This window comes from Pogona vitticeps, chromosome 1, assembly GCF_051106095.1.
Source record: "Pogona vitticeps strain Pit_001003342236 chromosome 1, PviZW2.1, whole genome shotgun sequence".
Taxonomy (NCBI): domain Eukaryota; kingdom Metazoa; phylum Chordata; class Lepidosauria; order Squamata; family Agamidae; genus Pogona; species Pogona vitticeps.
Window position 1 is genome coordinate 190,863,981 of NC_135783.1, and position 12,428 is coordinate 190,876,408.

Genomic DNA, 12,428 nt, shown 5'->3' on the forward strand with positions numbered 1-12,428 from the left:
GTACCCAGCTCGCTGGGGGGGGGGCAATGTGTAGCCTGCATAATTAATTTGTAAACCGCCCAGAGAGTGCTTGAAGCACTATGGGGTGGTATATAAGCAGCACGCTTTGCTTTTTGCTTTGCAAGGAGCTACCAGCTTTATTGATTAGATCTGATTTCTACCCTGTCCTCTCCCCATAGAGAGACTCAAGGTGTCTTACAAATGGTTTAAGATATGTACAAACAGTTAAGATTGTGAAAATCACATCATTAAAAAAAATTATCTAAAGACGCAGACTAAAATCCTTTAAAAAACATTTTAAAAAGAGAAACTAACAATTCCCTGCTTAAAATCACTGCCTCAGCAACAGTTTGCGTATTAAAAACCTGCCCTAAAAGAAGGTGTTTCCTGCTAGTAGAAGGAAAGAAGGGGAGGGGAGGGCTGGCTTGGCCTGCAGCGGAAGGATGCTGACCAGAACATTAAAATAATAAAAGTAGACTTCAAAGCAGTGGTTCCCAGCCTTGGGTCCCCAGATGTCCTTGGACTACAATTACCAGAAACCCCAGCCAGTGGTGAAGCTTCTGGAAGTTTTAGTCCAAGAACATCTGGGGACCCAAGGTTGAGAACCACTGCTTTAAAGCATGAAAGCATACAATGCAGCTGTGATGGAGCAGCTTGATACCTTTCCCATAGGCTGAAATTCATGTCACCTGAGTAGGACTTAGAATTTAACGAAAGGCGGTGCTTGTGGATTAGAATCAAGGTGAAGGCCTTCATGCCATAAGGCTGTGGGGAGGTGGGCCTTGAGGCTTTCAGCGTACATGTGTTCACATTTCTGTGTACTTGAAACCCCTTGTCCTTAATTGCAACATTTTAACTGCATTCCTCTGTTCTTCCCAAACAGAAGTGTTATATTCTATTATTCTGCTGGAGTAGCGTTTGGTGTTTTTGCCACTCTAATCTTTCTCCTTTTGATGCTTAAAAGATTTATTCCCAAGGTAGGCACACTGTTGATCACGTAAAATAAGGAGTGTTTGCCATGTAGCTCGGTTTTTCATTGTTACCTGAGCATTTAAGTCAGTCTCTAGGCTCGAAAAGTAATGCTGAAATATAATTGGTTCCAAATTGCTTTGTCTGAATTTATGGGATTAAAGTGGTGACTTGTTTATATAACCCATTCTTCGGATGTAACAGTTGCTTACTTTATTCTAATCTCTTGCTTGTTTGGCATTTAAATGCTCAGTGGATACATCTAAGGCAAGAGCATGTTGTAAACCAGGAGTGGGGTACCTTCAGCACCCCAAGTCTTTTGGACAACAATTTCCAAAATCCTCTTCATCGTCATCGTAGAACTGCATAGCTCCTTGGGCCATACTGACAAGAGTGTCTGGAAATGGAAATCCAGACTATCTGGATGACTGTATTTCACCCCATATGATTAAGATCTTGTATGATGATGACTGTCTAGAAGGGCGGGATATAAATCCAATAATAAATAAATAAATAAAATGATGATGATGATGAATTAGGCGCTCCGGACATATCCTTGTTTTAATTTGGGATTATTTTGCCACAGGACTCTCGTCATTATCCTGCAAAAGAATGAACTGAAAAAGCCAAATACACAGGAAACACATGCTGTCTGTGATTAAAACTTTTCACAAGGGTTTAAACCTGGTTTGGGAAAAGAAAATATTTGCAGACAGTAATTAGTTTACAGTAACACACACACACCCATCCATGGGATCAGAATCTGCTGATTTGCTTATCCAGTTTGAAAATATTAAATATATTAAATGAAACAATCGTAGAAATATATATTTCTAAAGATGAAGCTACTAGAATGGGCCACTAGAGGGAGTCAGACCATGCTATGGATAGTATTTGCTATAATCCACATTTTCCAGCATTCACCGGGGGGGGGGGGCTTGGAAACAATTCCCCATAGACATGGGGAGGCTACTGTATTTCCCCTGCTTCAAAGCTGGTCATTCAAGGTTGGCAGTGGCTTCTTGGTACCTGTATTTGAGGGTTCTCCAAAGCTAAGTTTGAGGATTCCATAGCTGAGCGTGTCCCAAAATAACCACCTAGTGGTGGGGGTGGAATTGCTGCTGGCAAAACATCCCATATTGGAAATAGATACAGTGGTGTCTCGCTTAGCGAAGTTAATCGGTGCAGCAAAAATCACTGCTAACCAAAAACATCGCTAAGCAATTTTAAAAAGCCCATAGGAATGCATTGAAACCCCTTCAATGTGTTCGTATGGGCAAAAAACTTACCTTTAAGTGAAAATCCTCCATACGGCAGCCATTTTTGCTGCCCGGTATGTGAGGAATCCGTCCCAAAACACAGCGGGCGGCCATGATTTTTACCCAGTGGCCATTTTGGAACCGCCGATCAGCTGTAGGAAAAAGATCGCTATGTGATAATCGGTAAGCGAAACAGCTTACCGATCATCGCAAAGTGATTTTTTCCTATTTAAAATTGCAATGCGATCGCAAAAGCGATCGCAAATTCTTCGTCGTATGCAATTTCATCGTTAAACGGGGCGCTCATTAAGCGAGGCACCACTGTATGTGAATAAAACTAAAGCTATAGAATCAGCAGTGCACAAAACACCATCTTCTTGCATGTAATACAGTGTCCTTTGCTCTGTTAGGCCAGCCTAATCTCCTGCATCATTCTTTTCCCATGTCTCATGCTACCTGCTCATTATTGGGGGTGGGGGTACCTGACATCTCACCCGTGATTCATAAAATACTCCAATCATCATGGACTGGCCGCATTTGCCACCGGAGCTGCCTGCCGCCTACCTTTGCTTCTTCAGTTGTTTTTTAAAAGAGGTATCTGTGAATATGAATCTAAGTCTTATAGTTGAGTCTCAGAGCAGCTCTCTGCCTGTGTTAATAGACATATTCCTGAAGGCATGCTCTCATGAATATCCACCATAGCTTCATCCAAGCAGAGGGGAGGTACCAGGCAGTTCTGGTGGATGGTCCTGCCTCCTTCATGCCTTCTTTCAACACATGGAGGAGATGTGTGATAGAGTTTTTCAATCTAATAGAAAATACAATATGGAGTCCTTGTTGGCTTCACCAGTATTGGCTTTAGATCTCAAACTGTAAGGTGATCTTTATGTGTGGGTTGCCATCAACTTTTTTGGTCAGCTATGCTCAGTAAACATTCTGTTGTATTTGTGTGGTAAACCCTGCAACATGTATGGCTCAGTGCTCACCCCGTCCTTGTCTTTTTTTCTCTTTCCCTGTAGTTAAGTACCTTCTGGATTTTAATGAGTGGATGCTGGTTCTCTTCACTCTACTTTTTTTATATTTTGAAAGAAGATTTGAAGTGGCTGTGGTATAATTCTGCACACTACATACTGGGTAAGAGGAAGGATAGAAATATCATAGCTTAAGACATGACTAGGGTCATCCTCTTCCCTTGAGCAACATGGCTGCCTCCCTTCATAACACAGAAAGCTTATAAAATAAATGACATTTTTCATTGGAGATTTCCAAATGAGGCAGCTTTTCATTTTTTGAGGGAAGTATCTCTTTCGGTAACCCGGCAGAGCAGTCAGCAGGAAGTGATACTATTGAGGAGAGAGACTGCTTTTGAGCCACTGGATTGAACCCTGGAAACATACCCTGTAGCAGAAACATTGCAAGATAAAAACCTCACATTCTGTTAGAGGAAAAAGGGTTCATGCAAAGTACCATGAAGCAGTAGACTCTTATCCTGAAATCAAACATTGCACACACAGACATGCATATAGATCGTCATCATCTTAGACCTGCAAATCTGGAAGGGACCCTCAAGGGATCATCCAGTCCAGCCCTTGTCAAGGAGGCACAGATGGGGGGAATCGAACTCCGAACCTTTGTCTCTGCAAGCCTGTGACCTAAAACACTGAGCTATCCAGGTAGTTCATGCAACATACAACCTACCAATGTCCAAACTAGATATTTTTACTGCTTTCCCAAGGAGTCTGACCCCTGACTCAGACCCTGACAGTCCTGATGCCACTGTAGTTTTCCCCATCCTGGTGTTCTCCAGATGTTTGACGCTATGAATGTTTGGGATTTCACGTCATCCTGACCAGTGGGCAGAAATGACAGGAGCTTTAGGCCCAGACATCTGCAGAACAACCACAGGGAATCTTGCTCAATTGCCTGTGAAGTGTGGGAACACTGACACCTCAGGAGCATCTGAGAATGGCGATGTATGGTAAGTCTTAACTCCTCCTTCCTTCAGAGATTCTAAGATGGCTGATTGGTTCACTTTGGGGTTATAGGAAAGCAGTCCCTCCCACCGGAACAGGAAAAGCAGACTCTCAGGCAGAGACCACCTTCTGCAGAACAGATTACCTGAAGGCTGTTCCTCCTGAAAAGTATTATGTATGTCAGGGATAACATGAGTTGTTGTTAATGCTGCCAGTCATGTCACTTAGGGGAAGTCATCCCTTAGGGTTATATGAGCCTTCTGGCGCAGTGGTTAAGCTGCAGTACTGCGGCCAAAACTCTGCTCACAACCCAAGGTTCAATCCCAGGTAGCTGGCTCAAGGTTCACTCAGCTTTCCAGCTTTCCAAGGTAGGTAAACTGAGTACCCAGCTTGCAATGTGTAGCCTGTGCAATTAACTTGTAAACCACCCAGTGAGTGCTTTAAGTACTGTGGGGCAGTATATACAGTATATGCAGAACACTTCACTTTTGTTTGCTTTACAGTCATTGCATAGTGGGGCCTTAAAGCTGCAACCCGTGCCTGCTTACTTTGGAGTAAGCGACAATAAACATCGGGAAATGTGCTTCTGAATAAATGTGAGTTGAGATTGAGTTGAGATTGGACTTCATGAGTAAGTCATGTTCTAACAAGTGTCCGGATTACCCATTCAGGTTTTAAAAGGTACGCTTGGGTTTATTCGGTAACATAGAAGCTGCCATTGGAAAAGGATCGTGAACTTGCTCTCAGAGTTTCCTGTTCAGTTTATATACCTTTAAAAGAAATTGGCATTTTGAATAACTTCAGAAAAAGGGCTGGCCCCTCTTTCTGCCTTTGGCCGGGCCACATGTGTGCCATAGCAGCCTTCCAAAGGCAACATGGAAAAGGGAAGGAAGAACTTATTTCCCCAGCAGTTAAAGTGCCCTTGCCTGCTCCCAGAAAGCTGACACTTACCACAGGGAAACAGCTCGGGAGCTATTCATAATCTGGGAAGAAGACTATGGTCGCATGATTTCTGCCTTGATGGCTAACATGGCTTTGTGTTTCCTTTCTTTCTTTTCCTTCTCCAGGGTATGTCTTGACAGTTGGGTTGTTCAGTTTTACTGCTTGTTACCTGCATGGACCTCTCCACAGCGTGCAAAGCATGAACATTCTGATGTGGCTTTTGCAGCTTCTAGGCTTGGTCTTCGTTTATTTTGGCATTGCTATCCCTCAGGTTGCCTATGTGATAATAGCCACTATGCTCTTTTCAAAAATCCTGCAGTATCTTCTTCAAATAGTCTGCTATTTGGGCAGGTTGGTATTATTTGGACTATTAAGCTCCTGTATATTGAAGTCATTCCACCCGCCCCATCCTGAATTAATTAAGCAATCAGGCAACCCAGGTTGTTTGCAGTGTACCGTAGCAAAACAGTAGTGCTAACAAACATGGTAGCCCCAGGTTAAATCCTCCTGCTCTGAATCATATGGGCGAGTTTGGATGACATCATGCCCAAAGTGAAGTGCTATATGTCTGCCTCAGCAGCAGCCGGTCAGACAGGGGAAGGTGGGTAAACGTCACCAGCTGAATTAAGGAATGCCATATGGGTCACACCAGGGTTCCATCGTCATTACAATACTGACCTAAGACTTAGGAGCTCTGCCACCAAGCTACGAAACTGAGCAGACCAAAATCTCCCAATGAAGGAGACCTACCTCACAGTATTGTTCTGAGGATACGGCAAAGAAGAGTCATCTGTGCTGCCTGGAGCTCACTGGAGGAAGATGGGATAGAGAGGTCACTATAAATAAATGTTATGGAGAGGGGCTTGACGTGGGTTGCACAGTTTTTGGTAGAGCCATCCCGTGCTTTCTGCAGTACGCCTTTGTGTGTGTTGTTTGTCATAGTTGATGAAGAGGATAGGGCTTGTTTTGCTTTTCAGACATACTATTGTGTGGCTCTGGGTGATGTAGCACAGGGGTGGCCAGATTTGAACTTGTGGGCTCTTGGTTTGTTTTTAATGATTACACAAAAGGTCTTTCATTAGGCCATGGCTTTGCCATCAGCTGCTGTTTTACGACTTACAAGAAGAGGTTATTTGTTTTCCATTCTACCTTTTTAAGAAGGTAGACATTAATCGAGGATCATGGGGGGGGGGGTAGAAAGACGCAAGATCTCTTTAGAACACACATAAAAAAAAAACAATTGTTTTAATACTAATTAGTTTCTTACCTTTACTATTTACACTTCTTGTGAGGTAAAGGAGCAGAAAAAGGCTGAGACGGAGATAATCTTGTAAGATTTGTTACTTGCTCTTACTGTTGAATAGAATGAGAGTAGCCAAGGACCATTATTTGGACAGCCTTGTTGAAGGTTGATTTCAGAGTGGATATAAACAAGTTTGATCATACTGGAGTGCAGGACACGTCATAATAGATTCTAGCTACAGGAAGCCAGATTTAGGCTGAATATCAGGAAAAACCTCTTAACTATTAGAGCAGTACAACAATGAAACCAGTAACCTGTGGAGGTGGTGAGTGCTGTGATACTGGAAGCATTCAAGAGAAAATTGGACAACCCTCTGTCAGATCTGGTTTGACTTTGATTCTTGCATTAAGCAGGGGGTTGGACTCAGTGGCCTCATAGGTTTTTTCCAACTCAATTATTCTGTGAGTCTAAGTTCTAATTTGTATTAATGAAGTTGCACCCAGTTGTCTTAGCATGATCTAGCGAAACACATCTCTGATTGAAAACCCCTAGGTAAACAGTATCTGGGTTAAAGAGAGGGAAGGAAAGGTAATTTGAGTACAGTGGTGCCTTGCTTTACGATTGCCCCGCATTACGACTAAACCACATGATGATGATTGTTTTGCGATCGCAATTGTGATTGCAAAATGATGGTCTGAATGTTTTTTTTTTCGCTTTGCAATGATCGGTTCCCTGCTTCGGGAACCGATTCTTCACAAAAACGACAATTTTCCTCCAGCTGATCGGTGGTTTCAAAATGGCAGCTGGGTAATTAAAATGGCTCCCTACTGTTTTCTGGGACGGATTCCTCGCTGCACAGGCACCGAAAATGGCCGCCCTATGGAGGTTCTTTGCTGGATGGTGAGTTTCCAGCCGATTGGAACGCATTGAAGGGGTTTCAGTGCGTTTCAATGGGCTTTTTATTTTCGTATTACGACGTTTTCATTCTACAGTGATTTCGCTGGAATGAATTAACGTCGTAATGTGAGGCACCACTGTACTAGTCTAGAAGTCTGCCCTGGATATCTTGAAGTATTACTACTACTACTACTACTACTACTACTACTACTACTACTTCTTCTTCTTCTTCTTCTTCTTCTTCTTCTTCTTCTTCTTCTTCTTCTTGAAGGGAGGGTTCTTTAAATCAGATATGGGGAATCTATAGATCTATAGATGACCATGTGCCCTGTGCCATGACATGGGTTGGTGCCTCACTGTTTGATGGCTTTCCTTTTTTGTGTAATTTCCCCTCTGTCCTTATTATAAATGATTGAAATCCCTTTTCTCAAGCTTAGGATGTGATCAGATGGGCACTTAGCCCACTGTTTTCTCACTTGCATGAATGGTTCATTAGTTCACTCCTTTTTCTGATGATCACAGCAAACCAGCCCATCCCTCAGAACATTCCAATCTGCACCTTTGTGGGCCTCTGTCAGCAGCTTTTACTATTTCGGTAAGATTGGTCTGGCTTGGACCGTTTCCAGCTTGTGTGGTTTGTGGAAACGAGCCAAGGTGAGCCTTTGCCTGAAGGCTCCTTCCACTGTCAGTTTGCCATACGGTGAAGTGGCTCAAGAAGAGATATGTTGGCAAATTAAAGACTTCCTCCACTCCTCTGGAAAGGCAGAGGAAGTTTTTTTTAAATTGTTCAGATTATTAGAGCAGCACAGACACGCTGCATCACTTTTTTTAAAAAAAAAGGAAGAAGGAGGAGACAGAAGGGGGCAACGAGGAGCTTCCCTCCCCTGTGCCTTAGAGTAGATGCCAGATGGGAAGCTGCCTGCAGCTGAATCTACAGTGGACCCTCGACTTACAGATGGCTCGACTTACAGATTTTTCGAGTTACAGACTTCTCTGGCTGAAAAATTTAGATTCGACTTGCAGCCAGAGAATCGACTCACAGACCAGAAAAAAACCAAAATGGAATAAAAATAGAATAAAAACCACTGGTTATGGGATTAATCGGTTTTCAGTGCATTGTAGGTCAATGGAGATTCGACTTACAGACTTTTCGACTTGCAGCCAGCATTCCAATACGGATTAATTCCTTAAGTAGAGGGTCCACTGTACCTCTGAGTACTGGTGTTTGAAATGTATTTTCAGACATTCTGTTCCAATGTTAACTCTTCTATAAGCAGTGCTTTAATGCCAATACTGTGCAAGACACAAAACAAAATGGATTTGGCCCCAGTCTTGTTGTTTAGTCATTAAGTCGTGTCCGACTCTTCGTGATCCCATGGAGGAGAGCACGCCAGGCCCTCCTGTCTTTCACTGCCTCCCAGAATTTGGTCAAATTCATGTTGGTTGCTTCGATGACACTGTCCAACCATCTCGTCCTCTGTCGTCCCCTTCTCCTCCTGCCTTCACACTTTCCCAACATCAGGGTCTTTTCCAGGGAGTCTTCTCTTCTCATCAGATGGCCAAAGTATTGGAGCCTCAACTTCAGGATCTGTCCTTTCAGTGAGTACTCAGGGTTGATTTCCTTCAGAATGGATAGGTTTGTTCTCCTTGCAGTCCAGGGGATTCTCAAGAGTCTCCTCCAGCACCACAATTAAGAAGCACCAATTCTTTGGCGGTCAGCCTTCTTTATGGTCCAGCTCTCACTTCCATACATTGCTACTGGAAAAACCATAGCTTTGACTACGCGGACCTTTGTCGGCAAGGTGATGTCTCTCCTTTTAAAGATGCTGTCTAGGTTTGCTTTCCTTCCAAGAAGCAGGCATCTTTTAATTTCATGGCTGCTGTCACCATCTGCAGTGGTCATGGAGCCCAAGAAAGTAAAATTTGTCACTGCCTCCATGTCTTCCCCTTCTATTTGCCAGGAGGTGATGGGACCGTGGAACTTCAGATCATTTTTGTGCTCTCCTCTTTCACCCTTATTAAGAGGTTATTTAATTCCTCCTCACTTTCTGCCATCAGAGTGGTATCATCTACTTATCTGAGGTTGTTGATGTTTCTTCCAGCAATCTTAATTCTGACTTTGAATTCCTTCAGTCCAGCTTTTCGCGTGATGTATTCTGCATATAAGTTAAACAAACAGGGAGACAATACACAGCCTTGTCATACTCCTTTCCCAAATTTGAACCAATCTGTTGTTCCATATCCAGTTCTAACTGTTTCTTCCTGTCCCACATATAGACTTCTCAGGAGATAGGTAAGGCAGTCAGGCACTCCTGTTTCTTCAAGAACTTGCTATACTTTGCTGAGGTCCACACAGTCAAAGACTTTTGCATAGTCAATGAAGCAGAAGTAGATGTTTTTCTGGTACTCTCTGGCTTTCTCCACTATCCAGCACATGTTAGGAATTTGGTCTCAAGTTCCTCTGCCCCTTTGAAATCCAGCTTGTACTTCTGGGAGTTTTTGGTCCACATACTGCTGAAGCCTACCTTGTAGGATTTTGAGCATAACCTTGCTGGCGTGTGAAATGAGTGCAATTGTATGGTAGCTGGAGCATTCTTTGGCACTGCCAGTTCAACTGGAATGCCATCACCTCCACTGGCCTTGTAGTTAGCCATGCTTTCTAAGACCAACTTGACTTCACTCTCCAGGATGTCTGGCTCAAGGTCAGCAACTACACTATCTGGGTTGTCCGGGATATCCAGATTTTTCTGGTATAATTCCTCTGTGTATTCTTGCCACCTCTTCTTGATGTCTTCTGCTTCTGTTAGGTCCCTGTCATTTTTGTGCTTTATCATGACCATCTTTGCACAAAATGTTCCTTTAGTATCTCCAATTTTCTTGAACAGATCTCTAGTTTTTCCCTTTCTATTATTTTCCTCTATATCTTTTCACTGCTCATTTAAGAAGGCCCTCTTGTCTCTCCTTGCTATTCTTTGGAAGTCTGCGTTCAATTTTCTGTAACTTTCCCTATCCCCCTTGCATTTTGTTTCCCTACTATTCTCTGCTTTTTGTAAGGCCTTGTTGGACAGCCACTTTGCTTTCTTGCATTTCCTTTTCTTTGGGATGGTTTTTGTTGCTGCCTCCTGTACTATGTTACGAGCCTCCATCCGTAGTTCTTGAGGCACTCTGTCCACCAAATCTAGTTCTTTATATCTGTTTTTCAGTTCCACTGTGTATTGATAAGGGATTTGGTTTAGATTACTTGACTAGCCCAGGGGCTTTTCCTACATTCTTCAGTTTAATTTTGAGTTTTTGATTAGAAGCTGATGATCAGAGCCACAGTAAGCTCCAGGTCTTGTTTTTTGCTGACTGTATGGAGCTTCTCCATTTTTGGCTGCGGAGAACAAAATCAGTCTGATTTCAGTATTGCCCATCTGGTGATGTCCATGTGTAGAGTCCTTCTTGTGTTGTTGGAAAAGAGTGTTTGTGATGACCAGCTTGTTCTCTTGACAAAACTCTATTAGCCTTTGCCCTGCTTCGTTTTGAACTGCAAGTCATTTTCCGCCTCTTTAGCATTGGTGGTTGGTGCATAAACTTGGATTACTGTGATGTTGAAGGGTCTTCCTTGAGTTCGTATTGAAATCATTCTCTCATTTTTGAGATTGCATCTCAGTACAGCTTTTCCCACTCTTTTGTTGACTATGGGGGGGGGTACTCAGTTTCTTCTACAGGATTCTTGCCCACAATAGTAGATATGATATTCGTCTGAATTGAATTCGCCCATTCACATCCATTTTAGTTCAATGTTTATTCTTGCCATCTCCTGTTTGATCACATCCAGCTTACCCAGGTTCATAGATCTTACATTCCAGGTTCCTATGCAGTATTTTTCTTTGCAGCATCGGACTTTCCTTTCACTTCCAGGCGCATCCGCAGCTAAGCGTTCTTTCGGCTTTGGCCCAACCATTTCATTAGCTCTGGAGCTACTTGTACTTGTCCTCCGCTCTTCCTCAGTAACATGTTGGACGCCTTCCGACCTGAGTGGCTCATCTTCCAGTGTCATATCTTTTAGCCTTTTGTTTCTGACCACGGGCTTTTCTTGGCAAAGACACTGGAGTGGCCTGCTAGTTCCTGCTCCAGCTGGATCGCATTTAGTCAGAACTCTCCATTATGACCTGTCCGTCTTGAGTGTCCCTGCACGGCATAGCCCATAGGATCTCTGAATTACTCAAGCCCCTTCACCACAACAAGGCAGCAATCCGTGAAGGGGAGGTCCCAGTCCAGAGACTGACATAAACTGAGGTCACCATCCAGAGGCTAAGCTGTAATCGGTGAGAAGGTAGTAAACTAATGCAAGGGTGGGGAACATGTGGCCCTCTAAACATTTTGGACTGCAATTCCTATTAATCCTTTATTATTGGCTGTGGTTTCTAGAAACTGAACTCCAAAATATCTGGCAGATCAAATTCCCCCAACGCACATTGTAAAATTGAGTTGAAGGGCAATAGAAGTGAACTAAAACTGTTTCACTAATAATAACCTTTTCACTCACTGATATAATTTCTACAATACAAGTGTGGTTTGTTGAAGTCAAACAAAGACCTGCATAAATTACTTGGATATATTGTTAAGTTCAATGTCTCTTCAAGTACAAGGGCCTTCAAGAGGCACAACTGTTTACCTGCTAGATTATATTAGAGGCCGTATCAAGACAGCACAGCTGTTACTATAACTAGGGGAAGGAGGAAAGGTATCAAGTGCCTTTTCTTTTATAAGATTTTTTAACTACAGTGAAAAATAGGAAAAAGAAAAGCATGGTGTGCTTGGTTATAATATTTTAGAATCTCACCAAAGGCGGTCTTTATTCAGAGAGATATGAATTCAGTATCCCGAGACTGTGCATCTCAGATTCCTAGTCTTTGTGATCAGAAACAAGGCTTGAAAAGAAATTGGCAATGCCTGGGGAAGACCTGATATCCAAGTGTCGAGTGGAACTTTCAGAGGCCATGATTTGGGAACTTTTTCTGTGGTTCGGGCAACTATCATTACAGTGCAATTGTGAACATTCTCAAAAATAAGTTTTCTTTTTATTTATTTATTTGATTTAAATACTCCCCATCCGGCAGCCAGGGCCAGTCTGGGCGGTTTACAGCAGATGAAACAACA

At 42.9% G+C, this 12,428-nt stretch overlaps 1 protein-coding gene across 2 annotated transcripts in view; it reads left to right on the plus strand.

The window, feature by feature from the left end:
• The window catches only part of NEMP2 (nuclear envelope integral membrane protein 2), a 30,450-nt gene that overhangs the window by 12,099 nt on the left and 5,923 nt on the right, over positions 1-12,428 (plus strand). For both annotated transcript variants that reach the window (XM_072979777.2, XM_072979771.2), the window contains exons 5-7: positions 884-977; positions 3,248-3,362; positions 5,269-5,494. In XM_072979777.2, the coding sequence (XP_072835878.2) occupies positions 884-977; positions 3,248-3,362; positions 5,269-5,494 (435 nt within the window). The remainder of the gene's footprint in view (positions 1-883; positions 978-3,247; positions 3,363-5,268; positions 5,495-12,428) is intronic.